This window comes from Perognathus longimembris, chromosome 8 (assembly GCF_023159225.1).
Source record: "Perognathus longimembris pacificus isolate PPM17 chromosome 8, ASM2315922v1, whole genome shotgun sequence".
NCBI classification, from domain to species: Eukaryota; Metazoa; Chordata; class Mammalia; order Rodentia; family Heteromyidae; genus Perognathus; species Perognathus longimembris.
The window spans coordinates 77,445,448-77,468,714 of record NC_063168.1 but is presented as its reverse complement, the minus strand read 5'-3'; the positions used below and the strand labels follow the sequence as shown (position 1 = coordinate 77,468,714).

The 23,267-nt window shown below is 46.4% G+C and overlaps 1 protein-coding gene across 1 annotated transcript in view; it reads left to right on the top strand.

Annotated features, from left to right (window-relative positions):
• The window catches only part of Sntg2 (syntrophin gamma 2), a 152,909-nt gene that overhangs the window by 75,969 nt on the left and 53,673 nt on the right, over positions 1-23,267 (top strand). Inside the window, exons 5-9 of the mRNA XM_048352189.1 lie at positions 893-936; positions 1,227-1,268; positions 6,979-7,066; positions 11,626-11,717; positions 19,621-19,748. Of these exons, the coding sequence (XP_048208146.1) occupies positions 893-936; positions 1,227-1,268; positions 6,979-7,066; positions 11,626-11,717; positions 19,621-19,748 (394 nt within the window). The remainder of the gene's footprint in view (positions 1-892; positions 937-1,226; positions 1,269-6,978; positions 7,067-11,625; positions 11,718-19,620; positions 19,749-23,267) is intronic.

Below are 23,267 nucleotides of genomic sequence, written 5' to 3'. Positions count from 1 at the left end.
TAAATCTACTTGCTGTTTTACAAAGCATTCTGCCATGCAAAGAATTCTGTTCTTATTTGCCCTACAGTACTTAATCAAAGATCTATAAAACTAATGCTAACCCATTCAAAGGAAAAATGGCTTTACATTTGGTGCAAATATACTCAGTCTTTTTGAAAGGGTCTTTCTTCCCCTTGACAAAGACAATGTTAATTGAAACTACAATCTGTATGCTGCATCAGTTTTAAATGCAGTTCTTTCCTTGACTTTGATATTCTGGCAGTCTTTTTAATTACATTTATGCATATTGTCTGTATATTTTGTTCTGCAGAATGAAGGAGATGCTAAGTGGCTTCTAGAAGTCTTTGTTTTTTGTCTGTGTGGACTTAGATGTGAGTTAGACTTTCCACACAATGTGATAAAATCTTTCTTTTGAGCAAATGGCATTTGTGTTCCGTGTTACACTGTCTTGAAAGTAACTCTGTTAATGTGCTGAAAAAGGACCAGCGATCTAGCTCACCAGTTACTGCTGGTTGTTGTATGTTGCATGTTCCCTACTCACACAGACATGTGCACACACACATCAACACAAATTCCTGTGTGTATAAATACGCACACGGATGTGCACATCTCTGTCCCTTCCACAGCTACTCCAGGAACACATAGAACACCTAAACTGACACGTGTGTGTGCATGTGCATGTGTGTACACACACACTGTCATTTCTGTGCCCTACCAAGCACATTCACATCTGTGTACACATTCACAAGTACATACACATAGATACATGCAGAAACACACACACACACACACGCATACACCTTTCAAGTACAATGCTACTTAAAAACTGCAGAAACAAATCATCACATCATTGAGATCTCTCCTAATTTTTGCTGCTTTTGCAACCCTGTAGCTGACCAGACAGGGATGCTGTTCATAGGAGATGCTCTTCTGCAGGTCAGTATTTTAATCTTGAACACTTGAATTTTTTTTATTTTTTTCAAATAATAATTATTTATTGTCAAAGTGATGTACAGAGGGGTTACAGTTTCATAGTTAGGCCATGGGTACATTTCTTGTACTATTTGTTACCTCCTCCCTCATTCCCCCCTCCCACTTTCTTTCTCCCCCCATGAATTGTTCAGTTGGTTTACACCAAATGGTTTTGCAAGTAAACACTTGAATTTTTGCCTTTTAATTTTAAACAGTTAACCATCCTAAATATTCTTAACTTGTCATCTGTTCAGGTTAATGGCATTCATGTAGAAAATGCAACCCATGAAGAAGTGGTAAGTGTATTAGTTTTCAGTCTGCTTATTAGAGTTTTAAAATTCTAATTGTTTTTTTCTACATACCCACATGTGATGGAGTGTGCTTTTAGGCACAGTTACAGATGGGCTTGGTAAATCATGCCATACCGTGTGGCACCCAGAAAGTGCCCACTGTGCAACCAGGCTTCATGAGGTACTTTGCAAGCAGTTATCCAGGATAAACAGTCATCACAGATACCAGACAGAACATTGACTGATCATTCCCATTGATTATCCCCATTTGTTACCAACATTGATTATCCCCACTGGTTATACCCATTAATTATCCCTAGTGATTGTCCCCATTTGTTATTCCCACTGGTTATCCCCATTGTAAATCAGAGAGGATGGAACTTCAAGACATATTTGACACATCCATGTTATCTGGATGGTCTTCCAAGGGCTAGAAACAAAGTCTGCTAGGGTTTCCCATGGCATCTACCCAGGAGCACCAGCTGTCTCTCAGGCAGTACTACGTGTGCCGACCTGGCTTACACTAGTACTTGTGTAAGAGTACTGACAATACATAAGGTAATAGACACACACTTGCTGATTGCATAGATGATGTGGTCAGAGACATTCCCTCTGGGATTCTCTCACAGTGAGGATTCTGATGGTGGAGATTATTTGGATAATGAAATTACAGTTTAACAAAATGAACACCAGGAAGCTAAGCCATATTTTGTGGGCCTGAGGTGGGGCCCAGGGAAGACAGATGAATGGAGAGAGGAAGGGTGGGTGAATACAGTCATAACACTCAGTGCACATATGTGCACTGGATTCAGTCCCGAGGGAGTAGGAGAGTTGGGAGAGATGGGGGACAATGATGGAAGGGGTGACTGTGATAAGTTGTATTGTACTCATAAACTGACACATTGGATTGAATTAAGTACAATTGTTTTAAAAACAATGTGTGGAATAAATGTGGTACGTATACACAATGGAATGTCATAAAAAGAGTAAGGGAAATAAAAAGGTTGAAATACTTTATTCACATGTATGAAATTGGAACATACAGAACACTACAGGGATTTAATACATAAGAAAACTAAGAAACCCCTTAAGATGGATTAAGTTCATTAAACACAAAATTTGCTTTTCAGTTTTTTCTTTTGTGTGTATGTGTCAGTCCTGGGGCTTGAACTAGGGTCTGGATGCTGTCCCTAAGCTTATTTTGCTCAATTCTAGTGCTCTACCATATGAGTCACAGCTCTACTTTGGGTTTTGTCTTCTTTTGGTAGTTTATTGGAGATAAGAGTCTCACAGACTTTCTCCAGTACACAGAAAGGCTGGAAGTTTCTAAATATGCTTACTTAAAATTCTGCAGTTAAAAAAGGAGCTGTTTTCCACCTTAGAACTTTGAAGAAGTAACAACAAAGTGTCCTGCAAGTATAAAAGAAAGAAAATTGTAAGGACAAAGACACATTTGTGAAAAAGAAAACAGTATGGAAGAAGAGAAGTTAGTAGTAACAGGCAGTGTCTTCCACAGGCTTCCTTCTCTGAGAACACCAACACAGAGCCTCTGAGAAAATGGGCAAAGAGATGCCAAGGAGCAAGTAAGGACCAGGGAGAAAGGACTGGGTGGATCGTGAAATCCAGGACCACTGGATTAAAGGAACAGAATGGATACTCATTCATGAAGAAGAGCTAGAAAAATACTAGCTGGCACAGGATAAACTGTGAGATGTATGCTTTAGACAAAGAAGGCAGCATGTCAGTTCAGAACATGCTTCTCCTCATGTGACAGGGAAGTCGATGCAGGACAAATAGTCTGTATGGTGTGTTAGATACCCGGTGCATATCTCTTTACCCCATCAGCTTGCTCATGGAGCTGTGCATATAGGCCCCAGACCATGGATAAGTTCTGACAGACCTGACCAACTTGCCCTCAGAGCAAAGCATCAATTCCATGCTGGCAGCAGTGTCCTCAGCATGTCAGAGGAGAAAGTGGTGGTGACAGACGAGTTCTCCCCTTGCATGTTTCTGGACTGTGCCTTAGTCTGAGCCAGCCATTGCACTGTGCCTTGAGTGGATGCTGAAAAAAGCTTCACGGGCTCTAACCTGTAACACATGGCAGCGTGTGGAGTGCTCCCTTGGGAGGCCACGGCAAGGAGACCTTACTGATATTCCAGAGACCCTGGGCTGTGGGCTGAAATCTTGCATTCTAAGAATTTTCAGGAGGCCTGAGGCCCTCAGGGATGGGATGGAGCCCTACAGAGATGATTCAGGCTCCAGGAAGCCATGAGAGAGAAGCTCATTGTAGGACCAGAGCAGTGTGAAGTGTGCATGCTCTCTCCCCTAGTAAGCACACATGTGTCCACAGGCCAGAGGAGCCTCAGAGGAGCCAACCCTGTCATGCTGAACTCTGACTGCTAGCTCCAGAACCCTGAGAGGATGGTGATGTGCATTTTCACTGGTCTCTGATCGCTACAGATGGTGGCCTGAGCCTATGCAGACCCCATGGAGGAATGTCTTGAGTGGCATTTGGAAGTATGGAAACATTCCAGTATAGAGTTGTTCCTAAAAAGATACATACCTGTGTCTCAGCTGTCAGAGTCTGACAGCACAGATGGAGGGATGGAAGCTGGAAGCAGCCTCCGGCTGATGGGTAGCTCAAGTATGCCTTCTCATCAGGATGTCCCAGAATGTATAAAGGACTCAGGAAGGGGCAGTACGTACTGAAGGAGGCTCAAAGGGTCATGGTCTTGTATCTAAGTAATTCTCAAAAAACAAAAACAAGGCAAGATCTTCAAGATTTTTTAAATAATTTAAAAACTGGAAACTAATTATTGACTGAAAGTGTCTTTCAGACCAATCTGCTCCACCCTTTAGGGATGGATTTGCTATTCTCAGACAAAATCTACTTGCCTGTCGAGATACACATAGGCTCCTGTAAATATGGGGGATTAAAATGCTTGAATTCATGCTTGTCTCCGGAAGACCTGAGAAGGTTGCTGAGTAGAATGAAATTAGGTTTTATTTAAAAATTTAATAGGCTGCATGCACACTCGTGCACACACACACACACACACACACACACACACACACACACCTTTCTCAAGAACTTAAAAGAAGCTGAACAGAGGGCCTGGGAATATGGCCTAGTGGCAAGAGTGCATGCCTCGTATACATGAGGCCCTGGGTTCGATTCCCTAGCACCACATATATAGAAAATGGCCAGAAGTGGCGCTATGGCTCAGTGGCAGAGTGCTAGCCTTGAGCAAAAAAGAAGCCAGGGACAGTGCTCAGGCCCTGAGTCCAAGGCCCAGGACTGGCCAAAATAAATAAATAAATAAATAAATAAATAAATAAATAAATAAATAATAAATAAATAAAAGAAGCTGAACAGAGCACAGATGTGATGGGGCAAGTGTGTGTTCTGTCCTGGCAGGGTGGCCTGTCAGGAGCCCCAGCACTGTTTTTTTTGTTTTGTTTTGTTTTGTGTTTTTGCATGAGTCAGCAGCTCACCTCCCAAGGACACTCAGACATTTCAGAATTGGCCACCATGAGCTTTCAGGATGCAGGGGCGCTGTTAGCAGTCGCCCACTCTGAAAGTGGCTGACCAGTGACAGCCTTTGTAGGCCACTGTCCCCTGCCTCACCACTTACCTCTGATGTCCAGAAACAAAGTGGACTCAGGACAGAATTTATAGAACACTCTGAGCTGTGGCAAGGACACCATTGGGAGCTTTTCCCAAACATCCTGGACTCCATTTGTCAGAAGAAATGGGTTTTGCTTCTTAGGGTCATCTGGGGAAGTAAGTTCAGAGCATACTTTTCTCTTTAGTTTCTTGAACAGAGAAAGGGGAATCCCTAGATGAAGCGGAAGCAATTCAGCTTCATTATTGGTTGTCTTGTATGAAATTGGAGTCCTTTTCCTAGTCTCTTTGTGCCACTAGATCTTTGAGGACAGAGTTTGGAGAGGAAGCTGTCAAGAGCAAATGGGGGCCAGGTGCTGTTTCCTTCTTTCCATCTGTCCAGGGTGTGCACTTCTGCCTGAGTAGACATGGGCCAGCTGCAGGGACAGGGGCACGCTGACCCCTGCTCCACCTCGGCCTCCTCGGGATGCAGGGACAGGTGCACCGCTGACCCCTGCTCCACCTCGGCCTCCTCGGGATGCAGGGACAGGTGCACCGCTGACCCCTGCTCTACCTCAGCCTCCTCAGGATGTAGGGACAGGTGCACCGCTGACCCCTGCTCCACCTTAGCCTCCTCGGGATGCAGGCACAGGTTACTGCTGACCCCTGCTCCACCTCGGCCTCCTCAGGATGCAGGGACAGGTTCACTGCTGACCCCTTCTCCACCTCAGCCTGCTTGTGATGCAGGGACAGGTGCACCGCTGACCCCTTCTCCACCTCAGCCTGCTTGGGATGCAGGGACAGGTGCACCACTGACCCCTGCTCAACCTCAGCCTCCTCGGGATGCAGGGACAGGTGCACCGCTGACCCCTGCCTCCACCTCAGCCTCGGGATGGGAACTCTGGGAAGGATAAAGCAAAGGTTATGCCTCAATTTACAAAGGCTCAGGGTGAGTCACAGAAACCTGAGTCTGTCAGTACATAGTCACTAACAACAGTGAAGAAGAAGACACTTAAATTTTTAAATGTTTGGTAGAATGAGTGGCATTTCAGTAGTTACACTGATGTGGGTCTAGATAAAGCCTTAGAAGGAGTGAGTTAAGGCCTGGGACACGTCATGATGGTTGAAGGGCTGGTCTGTGGCCAGAATCCAGCCTCTTGAAGGGCCTGGGAGGAGACAGTGTGATTGAGCTGGACAGGAAAGGGCTATGTGGAGGAGCTTGAGGACAACATGGAAAGGATAAACAGACTGCTGCTAATGTTGAGGACCTGGGGACCTTCAAATGTCTTTAATCCAGGTTTCAACTCCTTCCAAGCTCTGCTGCAATTTTAGGCAGCATTCCACATAGTAATTCTCAGACAAGAAATAGGAATACTGGAGTCACAATCCATTCTGCCAAGCTTGGCTTTATAGCCTATTGGAATCCAGTGTCTTAATCAATAAACCTCAACAACTACATATAAACTGTGCATGAAAAGCTGACTTTAGATTGTAGACATTCTCTGGGTGGTGAAATGCATGTGTATAAGTGCTGAATGCCTAAAATAAAATCCATGAGGGCAATTTGAAATTCCAGTATATCCACTGTATCACGTTGATGCTCAAACATTTTCTGGAAATGAAAATGTCATCCAAAATTTGAAATTAGTAGGTATGGTTGGATTTTTTACAGTTAATTGAGGTGGCACATGTTCCATCACTGTCTCAAAATTGGCAGTTTGTACCTATAGGTTGACTTCTTGTGGGATACTATTTTCTAGTAGGTTAGAGTGTACAGAGAAATGTGAGGTATGCACACACTTTGCAGATGAAACAGAGGAGCTATGGTGTGCGCACACTTATGCAGAGGAAGCAAGGAGCTGTGTGCACAGTAATGCAGATGAAGCACAGACACTGCTGAGCACACACTTATGCAGATGAAGCATAGGAACTGTGGTGTGCACACACTTATGGAGATGAAGCACATGATCTATGTGCCTTGGACGTGTACATCATTGTCTCACTCCATTGTAGTCTAAGGAAGTCTTGGGGTGACTGAAATGAATTCTGAGGAGCAGGTTTCACTTCTGTGTCCCTCTTTTGTGATGGTGCATTGCTTTTTCACTTTGGCAGGTGCATCTTCTGAGAAATGCTGGTGACGAGGTCACCATCACTGTGGAGTATCTCAGGGACGCACCTTCATTTCTGAAGCTCCCATTAGGTAAGTGAGAAGGAGAGATCAATGTCCTGTGGAGTTCTTTTCCTTGCTGTATCATTAATTCAAATGCCATGGAACTGGATGGAATAAAGTATCCCTTCAGCACGTATCTACAGGCACAGTAGCATGATGTCTTAAGCTTTCTCCAATTCAGCATCTTCAGAGGAATCAACAGAGCATAATCAGACTGCAGCCCGTCAGTCAACTAAGTCTATGTTCCCACTTAACATACTGACTGAAATTTTATGTATGTGCACACACACACACACACACACACTCACACTCACACTTAAAATACCTGTCTAGATTTACCTAATTTTTTAATTCAGGCTGTGAAGCTTCTACTGGAATGCAGGCCTGCCATCCTCCACTGCACTCAGTACGAACGTGATAAACCCTGTTGCTCCATGACCTCACTGGCTCCTTCTGCTGTGATGTTCATGGAGGCAGTGGGCATCCCTTTAGTGTGGCAGCATATGTCTGCCTGTCTCTGCTTGGGAGCTACTAGAAAAGAACTCGAGGGCAAGAGGCTGGCCCCCAAATCTGCTGGCTTGAGCACAGGGCAACAGGCAGCAGTTGGAGCCCCTTCTGTCCCACAACCAGACTTCCCTTCTGTTTTTCTTGCTTGCTCATGACCTCCTGGGCCACCCTCCATGCTCATCCCATGAGTATGCCCCTTCCACCCCCTCCATTAGTGCCTTCCATTCTCTTCTGCCAGCTGTAGTAGCCAGGGGACCCTCTGGGGCCATGTCCACTGTGGAACTGCACTGTGCACCAGTTCACATTAGGACAAAGGGGCCCTAAGTACAGATCCCCTCTGCCTAGGCGCAGGTCTCCCTTCCACCTAGATGCAGCTCCCCCTCTGCCTAAGAGCAGGCCCCCCTCTGCTTAGGTACAGGTCCCCCCTCCTAGGCACAGGTGTTCCCCCCACCCCCCACCTAGGTGCAGGTTCCCCCACCTGCCTTCACCTTCCTGGGAACACTAACAAGTCCACCCCAGTAGACGCCATGGGAAATCATGATCACAAAGCTGTGCAAACACATAGGCAAGGGTCATCACTTGCTTGCAGTCTGGGCCCCTGGCCCTGTTGCTATGAACCTTGGTAGCTCAGTGTATCATGATGGGAGAGTACAGTGGAGAAAGCTGTTCTCCTATAGCACCAGGAAACCATCACACAGAGAGGAGCCAGGATACCAGTGTGACCTTCACAATCCAAGATGCCAGCATGGCCATCAAGGCCCAGTGACCCACCTGCCTCCAGCAGGCCCTCCTAAGGCCACCCACATCTCCCAGCAGCACCACAGGCAATACACTAAGCCTTTTAGCACATGGTTTTGGGGATACTTACCCAGACCACAAAAAGAGGTAGAAAGTTTCTTACAGGAAGTGCTGGCCATTTTAAGTGTGTGTGCACCTGAGTTTGTGCCCTGATTATGGGGTTCTCCCAGCAGAATGCAGGAAGGTGACAGGAAGTGCTGAGCTCTGCAGGGAGGAGGTGACAGGAAGTGCTGAGCACTGGGTTTCCTCTTGTGTACTCAGTGTTGCACTGGAAGAAGACCTGGCCCGAAGTGTCTCAGGCCCTGTGGTGTGTCACTCACCCTCAACCCCCAGGAATTGTGTTGCACTCCTCAGCGCTGGGTAGGTTTATTGCTCTTCTCAGCCTCCCAACCCTCATTGTGAGTGTGTTGCTCACCTTATCCCTGACCCACCCATCATGTCTGTCCAGAGTGTGCACTGAGACAAAAAGTAAGGGATGTCTGAAAGTGAGGCCTATGTAGGCCTTTCCTTCCTTCTCTTAAGGTTCGAGTGGCTATCCTGGGCAGAGGGAGCTCGTGAGAGGTTTCTAGAGCAACTGATCACCAGTGATTCATTTCACAGCCTTCCCATTGCCCACAAGGAGCTGGCACCTCTTAGGCGTTGGTGCGGTGCCGCCCTCCCCAGCCACTGATACTCACTGCTTTCCATCTATGGGCCTGCCTTTTCTGGGCATTTTATATAAATATAATCATGCAAATGTATCCTCTTGTGTCTGGCCTCTTTCACTCAGCTTAATGTTCTCAAGGCTCATCTTTCATAGCAAGCACCAGCACTATGTTACTTTCTTTGTCTGTGTAACATTTCTTTATATGGACATGCAGTGTATTGTTTGTCTACTCATCGGCTGGTGGATACTGGCTTTGTTTCTATTTCTGTGCTGCTATAATGTTGTGAACATTCCTTTAGCAAGTTTTGTTTAAAAGACTGTGTTCTCTGTTGATTCTCCTTAGCAGTGGAATTGTTGGCTATAGAGTGACACCAACTACTTTGCAGAGTTGCCCAGTATTCTCACTGCTGAAGGCACAACTGATAGGTCATCCTTCCAAGGCATTTTTGTTAATATTTATTATAAATTGTAGCTTGCATTTTTCTCGTATTGGTTTCCATAACATGGATTTTATCACTAGTAATTACTAATAACTACCATTTGGAGTTTTGCGGTGATAAAAGAAAAGGATTGTAACTGTTTAGATTTCTCTGTATGGTTTAGAGAAAAGAGAGCAATCATCAAGAAATTAAAGAATGGGAATCTAGTGCCCACTCGTGACTGAATTTTGAGGCCTCTACCCACTGCCTCCATCATGTGTCTGTGATGCTGGCTGCCCTGCATCTCTACGTGTAGCATGACCCTTAGGGTTTTAGGAGAGTGAAGCAGTTGAAAATACTTTAATTTTACTCTCAAATTAATGAGAAGCTGATCATGGAGATAGCTGGGAGGCTTTGGAAAGAGTTACATGTGGTGTCCTAAAGTGTGCCTGCAAAGGCTTAAAAGAACAGACAAGGTGCTGTTCAAATGCAGTACTAGTAGTGGAGAGCAATGAAATCCTGGGCAGAAGTCAATCCCACAGACAAGTGTGGCATTTGTAGAAGTAAACAAGCAAAAGGGAGTCCAAGTGTTGACACAATGTGGGAACGTGATGCAGTGAGTTAAGGAAAGAATAGAGCCACAGATTTTCTGCAGGTTGGGGAGGACACAAAGGTGCTCTGGCCCCGTGTGCTGCACAGCTCGAGGTCAGAGGTGAGAGGTAAACAGCCAGCCAGAGGTATAACAATACAGTGTGACAAGTGTGTGATTCTGCCTGTGAGACCTCTAGGGAGGACATCTCCTGTGGGCTGTCTAGGGAGGACGTCTCCTGTGGGGTGTCTAGGGGTGATATCTCCTATGGGTTTTCTAGGGAGGACATCTCCTGTGGGCTGTCTAGGGAGGACGTCTCCTGTGGGGCATCTAGGGAGGACTTCTCCTGTGGGCTGTCTAGGGAGGACGTCTTCTGTGGAGCATCTAGGGAGGACGTCTCCTGTGGAGCATCTAGGGAGGACGTCTCCTGTGGGGCATCTAGGGAGGACGTCTCCTGTGGGGCATCTAGGGAGGACGTCTCCTGTGGGGCATCTAGGGAGGACGGCTCCTGTGGGCTGTCTAGGGAGGACGTCTCCTGTGGGGCATCTAGGGAGGACGTCTCCTGTGGGGCATCTAGGGAGGACGTCTCCTGTGGGCTGTCTAGGGAGGACGTCTCCTGTAGGGTGTCTAGGGGTGATATCTCCTATGGGTTTTCTAGGGAGGACATCTCCTGTGGGCTGTCTAGGGAGGACGTCTCCTGTGGGGCATCTAGGGAGGACATCTCCTGTGGGCTGTCTAGGGAGGACGTCTCCTGTACGGTGTCTAGGGGTGATATCTTCTATGGGTTTTCTAGGGAGGACGTCTCCTGTGGGGCATCTAGGGAGGACATCTCCTGTGGGGCATCTAGGGAGGACGGCTCCTGTGGGGCATCTAGGGAGGACGGCTCCTGTGGGGCATCTAGGGAGGACGTCTCCTGTGGGGCATCTAGGGAGGACGGCTCCTGTGGGGCATCTAGGGAGGACGGCTCCTGAGGGGCATCTACTGTGCCCTAGTCTTGCCAGGTGTGACCAGTCTGAGTTTGAGAATCTCTTGAGTCAACTCATAGGGCTATATCCCCTGGATCTGCAACATTGAGGTCTTTGAGTGGTCTGGACTATAAAATGTCAGTGTGGTTAAAAATACCCAGGTCACACTCTTGTGATTGAGCAGTAGACAAGGACAGGGAGGACTTTAAGTCAGGCCTCCATATATGAAATGATGTTGTCAGATGCCACCCTATTCCCTGAGCCTGCATTTTCTAAATTCTTATACCACTTGCCTACAGAGAAAAGAACTCCAGAGGGCTGCAAGGACCGCAGCTAATGTCTCTGAGCATGGGAGTGTCCCATGACCAGGGCTTCAGGGTCTGCAGAGCCACACGGGGTCTTAATACAAACACAACCCCACTGGGCATCCTGGTGGTAGTAGGGTGTGGCATCTCCAGAGGCTGGGCCACAGGTCCCTTCTTTCCTCTGAAGTTGAGTGTGGACAGGGAGGCTGTGCCAGGGTAGAAGTGCACCAGCCCTAAAATCTCAGCCAGCATAAACTCAGACGCACTGGCTCTAGATGGTCTACACGTCCTATGTCTGGGTGTCCTGAAGTCACACACATATCTGATTCACGTGGCGTGAACACCTCTCTTTCCTTTCAGGGTCTCCAGGGCCAGCCAGTGACTACAGCAGCAGGGCTTCCTCCCCACTCTTTGACAGCGGCCTGCACCTGAATGGACACTGCAGCCACACAGTAAGCGCGTGCATCCTGCACCCACATGCATCACAGAAAGTGCACACGTCCTCACAGGAGATGTCACAGCAAGCACACGTGTTCCGTCCTCACAGGAGATGTCACAGCAAGCACACATGTCCTCACAGGGAATGTCACAGCAAGCACACGTGTCCTACATCCTCACAGGAGATATCACAGCAAGCACACATGTCCTCATAAGAGATATCCTGTTCCGTGGGTGGCCCCAGTTTGAGAAAAGCAGATTTATTATATTTGATTTTGACTGAGCAACCTCAAAAACCAGTAAACTTTAAAAACTCAGATTTTTATTAAGAAAATATTTTAATTTCTATGTGTGCTTTGAATAGCTCAGTTGGTGTGGAAATCTCAGTCAGTGCCATATTACTTAGCTCTATTTGTTATTGTGTGATTGGCTGTTTGCCTTCTCCTAATTTTGTGAAAATAATCATCTTCAAAAGTAAATGTTGCAAAATAAGATAGTAGAGCCACATGTGCTTCAGTGATGAGATGAGAGCTTTAGATTATGGGAAGATGGTGTGCAGTTAGCAGGCGCTGGTTGGTATGGGCTGACTGAGTCCAGCATCTGCAGTACTGTGCTAAGCTCTGTGCATCCTTTTCCTCAGTGGAGGCCTCCTAGAACCACATGCCTGTGGACACCAATGATCTGCCATGTCTGACAGCCTCTCTTCTTTCCCCTTATGTCTAGGGGCTTTGTCAGGATCACATAGTGTATGCAGTCACCCCACTTGTGACCTGTCTCTCGGCTCTCTGATACCAAGCAGCTCGGATGAGCTGACAGTGCCAGACCTGTGCATACTTCCTTTTACCACCACTCATCCATGCTGCACAGAAGGTCAGGACACCAGGGGGGGAGGCAGGAACCAGCCCTGACCTTGGGGATCTGATGCAGGATGCAGGCACTAGTCCTGAAGGAGTTGATATGCCTCAGGGTGTTTCAGTGACCCCAAGTGAGGAGAAGAAAGAATTGTAGGGAGAAAGTGATCAGAATGGAAACTAGAGGGGAGCTGATCTCTAGACCCGAGGCTAAGGGAGGGGCACAGAATTACCAGGCATATCTTGGCTCCAGCTCATCTAATCCTCTGTAAGAGGGGTTACCATAACAGTGGTTACCATGGCAGCCAGGGGCAAAGGGCAGAGGAAACAGTCCTGATAATAAAGAGGAGATGGCACTTGCAAAGAGACAGAGTAGGAAAGCTTTCTGTTATGAGAAAAATGAAGAAAATAGTAAAACTTGAAGTGTATTTTTAACTCTGTCAGCTTTTTATCTTTTTTATCAATATACTATCACAATTATAGTGTTTTCCATATCTAAATTTTTAATAAAATATAATTTGTCCATATTTTCACTACAATTATGTCCAATTGTACACATATTCTTTTTTTTCCAGTCCTGGGGCTTAAACTCAGGGCCTTGGCACTGTCCCTGAGCTTCTTTTGCTCAAGGCTAGCACTCTACCACTTCAGGCACAGCACCACTTCTGGCTTTTTCTGTTTATGTGATACTGAGGAACTAAACCCAGGGTTTCATGCATGCTAGGCAAGTACTCTACCACTAAGCCATATTCCTGGACTACACATATTCTTATATAGGCAGAATCTGATGTATGATATTTTTGTGCTGAAAATGTGGATAAAAGCAATTACCCACTATCCTACATTGAATGTAACTTATAATATTTCTTCATTTTTCTGTGTCTTATGTACTTTGTATCAAGTATACGGAATTATGCAGCAAGGTGTAAATGTGTAAAGAAGCCAGGGTTAATTGTCTCTTTAACAGTTCTGATTTCTCATCAGGAGTGAGTGGTAGCGCAGCGGTGGTGGTCTGAAGGTAGCTTGGTTCTACATGGAAGGTTGGCTCTGGGCAGTGAAAGCAATGCAATGACCACGTTGGTGGGATCTAGTTTCACTCTGGCAGATAAGGTTGGACACTGTAGGAGAACATTTTTTAAGTACAAACTCAGTTTTCTTCAAGGTGCTCAGACACATTTGTCAATCAGTAAACAGAACACGTATCTGAAGCTATCCTGCAGTCATGAAGACATTGAAGCAGATTTTAAATTCTGAAGCCATGTTTAGAAGTGTGTAGATTTTTTCACCACCTATAAAAAGCTGATGTGTTGCTCAGTATGCTTGAGGGTTCAGAATATCTGGATGGTTCCTAATAAAAAGCCAAGCTTAGAAGGTTCAGAGACTGTGATACCCAGTTCCTTGGCATATATAAAGCACCTAGAAATGCTTTTGCAGCTGTTTTAAGATTCTGGTTTAGGGGCTGGGAATGCGGCCTAATGGCAAGAATATGGCCTAGTGGCTTGCCTTGTATACATGAAGCCCTAGGTTCGATTCCTCAGCACCACATATATAGAAAAGGCCAGAAGTGGCGCTGTGGCTCAAGTTGGCAGAGAGCTAGCCTTGAGCAAAAAGAAGTCAGGGACAGTGCTCAGGCTGAGTTCAAGCCCCGGGACTGGAAAAAAAAAAAAAAGATTCTGGTTTATCGTGTGTGTGTGTGTGTGTGTGTGTGTGTGTGTGTGTGTGTGTGTTTAAAGGATGGACTCACAATCTACACACTGAACTCATTCTCTCCTGAAGTCCTCAGCATGCTAGTTGAGGGTGATGACCCTTCACAGGGCCTGGGAGCAGTGCTGCTTGTTCGGTAGTGAATTCTGGGTAAGGGGTGGGAGGCACTGGTGTGGATTATATGGGTTTATGGATGTTCAGTCTTCAGGTGCACTGGCTGTGGAGCCCACTGCTGCCCTGACAGGCTCTCATTGAGGTAAGTCCCCAGTGAGGAGCCAGAGACCTTGGTCAGTGTGATAGTCTTGTGTTCTCTAGGTATAGAACTCAGGAATGGAGTAGCTGTACAATCACTGCTATATTGACTTGGCCAAGCTGAGGAATGATCCCGTCTCTGCTCCTTCCCCTTCCTCCACCCACTCCCAGCAGTGAGAGGCTGGCTGAGGTCTCCAGTGCACCTGCGCCTTCTGTGGTGGGAGGTGTATGAAGTCTGCACTGTGCTAAGCAGCCCAGTGGCTATGTCTGCCTCTTCACTTTGCTTGCTCTCATGCTGCTGCATTGGTGCAGAGCTGAGGGCTGGGCACATGAGGCAAGTATGCCAGTAATGGTGGTAGCCAGCTACCCGATGGCCAGTTGTCCACAGAGGCAGATTGTCACCAGTCTGGTTGTTCACAGAAGCACAAGCTTACATAGCTAAGTGTCCACAAGGCCAAGCATGCATGGAAGCCATTTCTGTACCATGTCAGCCAGTGTTGTTAAAGTACACAAGTTGATTTCATTCTTCATTTCTCTATTATCAGTCTTCCTCTCTTTAAGAGACACTAAGAGACTCAATGCAGCTGGAAGGCCACAGTGTTACAGGTGGTTAGAAGCACTGTTATGCACACACAGACCAGGCTGTGCCCCCGGGATGTGTTGGTCGGACAGGGTGATGCCTAGGTGTGCGTGGTCCTTCTGTGTGTGTGATATGTCTGCTGTGCCGGTTCTCACACGGGCTTTCAGCAGGGGGTGACACCCAGGCAGTGTGTAGGGTCCTTCTGTGTGTGCATTATGCCTGCTCTGCAGGTCTCACATGGGCCTCCAACACTTCCACCTGAGGACATGCACAGCCACGAAAGTCATGCAATTTTTTCATTGAAGTATTGCAATGACTAGAACTTTCCACCGAAGTCATCTTTCTTAGGACCTCCCAGACACTGAATAGAGCTGGTTCCCTGTGGTTGGAGGCCCTGTAGGAGCCACTTAGAGCCACTGTGGCCTCTTTCTGTCTTCACATTGAGTTCTCAGTGCAATTGTATCACTACCTGCTGTGATTATGTGTTGTCTGTTTTTTTTTCATTATGTTTATGTTGTATTGATCTCTGAAATTACATTAACAGTGGACCTACAGCTCCAGTGGAATTTATGAAGGTGGAAATTAGGAACAATGACCACAGGCCTCTTTAGTCTGCTGAGCAGACACAGTAGTTTTAAATTGAACATGAAGTGGTGAGTGTGATATAGGTTGAAACTGGCCCTTTCTCTGGGCTTAGTGGTAATCTTTATTGATCACAGCATTAGAAACTGTACTAAGGTCATGTAAGGTTATCTAAAAACAGCATCCTACACAGAAGTTCATCTAAAAAACAAGATATAATGAAAGTTGATTTTCTTATGAGTACAAAAAGGTCACAACATACACAAAATAGGTGAGGAAGTATAAGCCAATTCATTTATCAATTTTCTAGAACATGTATGTGTTTCTGTGTTCAGAGAAGGCAGATATGGGCTCTGTTCTTGGTACTGGGCACCAGGCATTAAGGAAGCAGAGATGTGGTATGAAATGCCACTCTTCAGGCCGGCACCTCGCAGCGGGTGAGAAGGTCTGGAAATTTTCCTGTCATAATTTTTATTTGGTTCCAACTTTATAGGATCAGAGAAGAGTACTCAGCTTTATAGGTTCTGTGAGGAGTACTCAGCTCTATAGGTTCTGTGAGGAGTACTCAGCTTTATAGGACCTGTGAGGAGTACTCAGCCTTATAGGACCTGTGAGGAGTACTCAGCTTTACAGGACCTGTGAGGAGTACTCAGCCTTATAGGACCTGTGAGGAGTACTCAGCCTTGTAGGACCTGTGAGGAGTACTCAGCTTTACAGGACCTGTGAGGAGTACTCATCTTTATAGGACCTATGAGGAGTACTCAGCTTTATAGGACCTGTGAGGGGTACTCAGCTTTATGGAACCTGTGAGGGGTACTCAGCCTTATGGGACCTGTGAGGGGTACTCAGCCTTATGGGACCTGTGAGGAGTACTCAGCCTTATAGGACATGTGAGGAGTACTCAGCTTTATAGGACATGTGAGGAGTACTCAGCCTTATAGGACCTGTGAGGAGTACTCAGCCTTGTAGGACCTGTGAGGAGTACTCAGCTTTACAGGACCTGTGAGGAGTACTCATCTTTATAGGACCTATGAGGAGTACTCAGCTTTATAGGACCTGTGAGGGGTACTCAGCTTTACAGGACCTGTGAGGGGTACTCAGCTTTACGGGACCTGTGAGGGGTACTCAGCCTTATGGGACCTGTGAGGAGTACTCAGCTTTACAGGACCTGTGAGGAGTACTCAGCTTTATAGGACCTGTGAGGGGTACTCAGCCTTATGGGACCTGTGAGGAGTACTCAGCTTTACAGGACCTATGAGGAGTACTCAGCTTTATAGGAACTGTGAGGGGTACTCAGCTTTACAGGACCTGTGAGGAGTACTCAGCTTTACAGGACCTGTGAGGGATACTCAGCTTTATAGGACCTGTGAGAGGTACTCAGCTTTACTGAATCTGTAAGGTGTACTCAGCTCTGAGTTTCAGCAATCTATGTCATTTTGAAGGGAACATAGGGATGTTATTGCTCTATGGAAAATCTGTTGGATGTGGGGGCCCCTCTCCTCAGAGGCTCGGCTACCCAGAAGCCCAGTGGCAGCACTTGCTAGGCTGAGTCTAGTGTCTTTTCTGTCCATCCTGAGTGCGCATGGTTGTGTCAACACAGCTGCAGCCTCTCATGGAGCATGTCCTCTGAATTGGTTGGTCACATACAGTGCTATTTAATTGTGCAAGCACTTATAATGCTACAGAAAGGCTTCTCCTGTCTTCCACCCTTTGGCACCTCTTGGTTGCCTCAAAAATTAAGCATAGGGTTGCAAATGCTGGTTTATACACATCAAAACCCAGGGTTCTGTGCAGTGGTGTATGAAATGTCCTCTGTAACGTTTGAGGTCCCTGAGCTATTCTCAAGTGGAAGCAGCATGAAGAGGAAGAGCTGGCAGATACAGCCAGAGAGCTGGGCTTGTGGCTCCTGCAGGTTTTAAGTTGGTACTGAAATGGGGCTGGCATGGATCCTTGCAATTCTGCTTCTGCGTTATGCAGTGTGAGCTCCCTCACACCAGGGCTGGCCTGGATGGTGGCCATGCAGAATGCCAGAGGCAGCTTAGCATGGCTTCCCATGGAAGTAGAGACAGTCCAGCACACATGCTTGGAATTCGGTGTTGCCAAGATGTTGAGCTTATCGCTTCAGGGAGGCGTGCCTGAGTATGCATGCTCAAGCAGCCGGTTCAGAGACCAGAGTACAGGGAAGATGACCTCTTTCCATGTGGCAGGCGTGTGTGGGCACCGCAGAGCATGCACTGGGCCTGTGACACAGCCTTGGAGAGGAGACCATGCCTGCTCCTCCAGCCATGAGGCTGTGCAGTGTTTTCTCCAGAGTATGCAAGTATTCCTCAAAAAGATGCACATCTGAGCTGACCTGCAACTGCCTAACCAGAGTTCCTCAACAGAAAGCATTCCACAGCAGAGTGTAAGGAGGCAGCATGTCTGAGAAAGTTAGCAGAAAATGCCTGAATTTTCCTAGCAGGAGCTGAAGTTTCTCTTAATAGCAAATTGCTTTCTATATTGAATTTTTAAAGCACCATCTTAAGATGATCTTATAAGGACTTCTTCTATTTTGTTTATTTAGATATGGTTTATTATATATTTGATTTCCATGTGAAATTATAAGAGTGGATTTTTAGTACTGCTCTAGTGACTCTGAAAATCGAGGGCATGTTCTGGGAAATGCACAGGCATTGTTGACAAGTGGCATTAGTCAGATTTAGTGTTACGGTGACAGAATACCTAACAGGAACAGCGAAAGGGAGGAAAGTATATGTTGGCTCACATATTGGAGGTTTCAGTCCATGTTCTCTCAGCTTTATTTGGGCCTATGTCAGTATCAGTGAAGCCACTGGAAGACAAAGACAGAGATTGGCAGATGGAGAGGAGGGCTAGGAGACAGGTCTCCTTCAAAGACAGCATAGACCCCCAGTGGCTTTCTACCAGCTAGGCCAGGTCTCCTAAGATTTCTGTCACCTCCTAATGCCTACTGCCACTAAGTTATAATCTATCAGTGCATTCACCACTCATGAAGACAGAGACCTCTGGACACAACCACCCCTTAAGCCCGCCTCTTGATGCATGAGTGTGATGGGTTCTTGCTCTCTGACATAGAAGTAAAGGACAAGAAGATGTGACTGGCTCGATTCCGGAGACTCCTCTTGAGAAGCCTTGGGAGGGCACCAATTAGCTTTGCTCCAGAGGCAACAGTCTCCACAGCATGGGAGATCACAAAGCTCATGCTTGGAGTTCCAGTCTCCTGTGGCTGCTGCGTTAACAGTCACCACAAATTTAAGTAATAGAAATATTCCCTCACAATATTGGTGACTAGAAAAGCAACTGGGGTGTTGGCAGGACCATTGCCCTATCCAGTCTTGGGGTCTGGATGCTTGCTGCCACCCCAGATGCCCCTGCAGAGGCTCTGGTCAGGATCCTTTCTGCTGCAGTGTCCCTGGCTATGGGTGTGCCCTTCCCACCTCTGTCCCCTCCTCTGCCCACTCCCTCTCTCTCTCTAATGAAGACAGATGTGGGGATGTGGAGGTCTTTCCCAGAGGGCCGTGGACAGCACATATGCACCCCAAGAGCCCTAAAGTGGCCACAATTCCCTAGACTCCTTGCAGCATGTTCAGGTTCCAGGAATCGGGGTATGATCTCTTTCAGTCCTTGGAATTTTTCTGAGAGAAGCAGCACCATGAGTGCATTACCCAGTGCTGGGTTCTTTGGATAGGAAGATGGTACAAAATATTGCATGTCATTAAGTAGCACACTCGTGTTCTTTTACATTCACGGAAGAGAGTACTTGATCTTTGTGGATGTCTGAGAGGTGTTTTCTTTTCTCTTAATGTGTTTTTTGTCCACAGAAAACAGTGTAATTTTATGGGATAGGCTTTCCCCTCCCCTAAGCCCTTCCCTGGCACTGCTGTATTTCTAATGATTCTATGTTGATTGACTCTCATTTGTTTTGTGCAGGCTCCACCGTCACCTTCCTCGCTCATAGCTAATGAACCAAAGTTTGAGAAGCACTGGCTGGACAGCTTGTCAGTGCCTCTGTCCATGGCTCGGATCTCCAGGTACAGAGCTGGCACGGAAAAGCTCAGGTGTGTGGCCTTCAGACCGGGGAAAGAGTGACTACAACTGGATACAATGGCCAGTTGGCTGCTGTTTCCCAATGGTGCTGTGAGCAGTGATGTGCTGCTCTGCCCAGCTGGAGTTTGGGGGGAAGGTGAAGAGCAGGGAAAGAGGGCCATAGCTGTCAGGGATACTGATGCATCAGCGGGCCCTGTGCTGTCTCTTGGCCATTGTCAATACAAGGAGAAATTCTATTTTCAGTTTTAAATGTTAACAGAATTAGGTTCAAAATGAAGAGACTGAAACTTACCTAAATGCAAATAATTATAGAAAAGTCATCTATACTCAATGGACTTTTTTCATTAATATAAAGAGAAAGTTGATTTAGCACCTATGCTCAATTATTGCTACTAGTCTGTGGGTTTTGTTAGTTAAATAATCATGACAAATACCTGTGCAGTATTCTCTTTCTATAGCTGTTTTGATGCAAGCTGGTGGGTCAGTGCCTTGTGTGATTCCCACAGAGAGCTAGAACTGAGAGGATGGGGCTCCCTCTTCAGCTTTAAGACAGAATGGCAGCCTACCCACTAGCTTCAGCCAGCACAGGAAAAGTCTGTTGTTTGTAGATAGAGACTTCATGAAATGCAGGTGAATGGGTGTGTGGTGTGGTTTGTTTGTTTGTGGCATGTGGTAGGAGTAAGTGATTGTAATGTATGGTTGTGGTATGTAGTTGTATTTGTGGTGTGTGTGGTTGTATGTGGTTGTAGTGATTGTGGCATATGGTGGTGGTGGCACATGGTTGTAGTGTGGGGTTGTGGTGTGTGGTTGTGGTGGTAGTGATGGTGGTACATGGTTATAGTGTGTGGTTGTGGTGGAGGGTTGTGGTTGTGGTACATGGTTGTAGTGTAGGATTGTAGTTATGGTGTGTAGACATATGGTAGAAAGCCTTATGCTATCCTCACTGGTCCTAGGTACAGGCATGGTGTTATTGGCCTTGCTTTTGAGGAATGACAAAATGAGAAAAGACATGATGAGATTGAATACCAGCTGGCTCATTGCAGGACTCATCATTGGCATGGGTCTAGGGAGGAGTGATGTGAAGACAGAGCACTGGCAGGGTTCCTGTGCTTGCCTTTCCAGTGTAGGTCAGTCCTTGCTAACATTCCTGTGCAAGGCTTGAGAGATGGAAAGCCAGCACACAGACACAAGCAAGACACTGGGAGGGCTGAACAGAGTAGTCAAAAAGCATCTGCTTTCCCCGTGTGTGTGGGGGGCTTTCTTACAATTCATTCCTTTGACTTGCATTGGTTTTCACTGGAAATCATCAGACCCTCAGGTGACAAAATGGGATGAAGATGAAACTCTCCTGAGTGGGGTGGGGTGACCGGTGTGGTCCATACAGAGCAAAAGAAGTCCAAAAACAAGTTGGGTAAATACAAGTACATAACTTCACAGCAGGGTCCAGCTTCATAAAAGTTTTACATCGAACAATTACATTAATACTGAACAATATTATCAATACTTGTTGTGTAGTTAGTATAGTAACAGATTAATTATTTATATCACTTCACCTGTACTGGGACATTCCTAGACAACTGCCAATTGCACTGACTCAACTCTGTTCCTCCCAGGAAAGCACCTGGGTGTTCAGACACAATGCTGTAAATTATTCCTTCAGAGGTAACTAGACCTGGATTGTAGGTCCTTTCATGTGGAAGCCCTAGGCAAGGGCTCCAGGGTTTGTATTGATCTGAGACTACTACACACACTCTGTGCCCCAAGATACATAGACAGAGCATCCTTAGGAGCAAGAGCGATCCATATGCCTGAAGAACTCCACAATCATTTTAACAGAGAGCAGGCATTCAAGGAGCCTGAGCAGAGACAGGGCAGAGCCTAGCGGGCTATGCTGTGGGGGGAGAGTGCTGGGCTTCCAGCTGTGAGCTCCCCTTGAGGGAGCTTCTCTGGGCTGCAGCTGGGCTGTTCAAGGGACACCTCTTGGCTGCACCCTGGACTTGCTGAGCTATTGCAGTGTGAGACATAACTAACATGTCACTGCTTCCCAGAATGGATTTATAATGACAACACAGAGTACAGCTGCAGATGTTAGGAGCTTGAACTGCTCTGAGCTCTGCAGGAGTTCAGGATCTTAGGCTGAAGAAATGGGGATTCTGACTTAGTGACTCTTCCCCAACAAGGAGAAGCATGTCTAGATAGAGCCCATGCCCCACATTCTGTTCCCTGACTCTGCAGTCCCAAACTCTGTACAAGGCACCACTTCTATTTCCCCACTTAGGAGACACCCCGTTTTTGTTGGTTGTGGCATCTGGGTGCTATCCCTGAGCCTCTTTGTGCTCAAGGCTACCATTCCAGCACTTGAGCCACAACACCACTTAGAGTTTTTAGTAGTTAATTGCAGATCAGAATCTCACAGGGACTTTTCTGCCTGGACTGGCAGAAAACGATCCTTAGATCTCAGCCTCCTGAGTAGCTAGGATTACAGGCATGAGCCACTAGCACTTGGCTAGGAGACCCCTTTTATGCCTCGCCTCTTTTTTTTTTTTCTGGCCCTAAGAAGTAACTGATCTCTTTTTCTACATCATGCAGAGAAAGAGAGAGAGGAAAAAAGGAGAGGGGGAGAGGAAGGAGCAAACATACAACTCTGGGGTCTTTTGCCCCACATCTATCCACATTTTGAAAATAGCAATGAAATACCATTTCATCACTTACAATTAAACCCTGCTTTTTCTGGAGGAACTCACCTCACCTTAAAAGAATGAGTCTATGAAAGTCAGACGGATTCCATAGAAGTTGTAATAGAAATAGACATACAACAGATGAAAATATTTTGCAAAGAGATACCACAAGTCAAAATTACCCAACTGAATAATTCTGTTTCTCAGTGGATAGTGATACATTTAAGTATTAATGCCCCAAATAAAGAATTATTTACATATGAATGTCCAGAGTAAAGAAAGCCACTCTGTAGCAAATGCAGATTATCAACGGCCTCTTTAGGGCTGGTCCTTGGAGGCCAGGAGCCTTGCAAAAGGAGGTGCTTGCAGGTGCTACTGACCACAGCCTCCCTGGTATGTGTCATGGGAGGAGACACTGTGGATCTGGAATTGTATCAGTGTCTGACTTGCCTCCCCTCATCCCATTTGCCTCTGACAGACAGCCTCTCTTTGGGTCTGTCTGAGTGAAGTGACAATACACCTGTTACCACCTTTATCTCTGTCTCTGAGGAGCATTAGAGGGGCTGGGAATATGGCCTAGTGGCAAGAGTGCTTGCCTCATATACATGAAGCCCTGGGTTCGATTCCCCAGCTTCACATAAATAGAAAACGGCCAGAAGTGGCACTGTGACTCAAGAAGCCAGGGACACTGCTTAGGCCCTGAGTCCAAGGCCCAGAACTGGCCAAAAAAAAAAAAAAAGAAGAAGAAAAGAAATGAGGAACATTAGAGATTAGAACTGTGTCTGCGCACAGTGAAATGGAGCAACCCCCTGGAATAGATCCAAACCAAGCTTTGTTTCAACCCAAGGATTG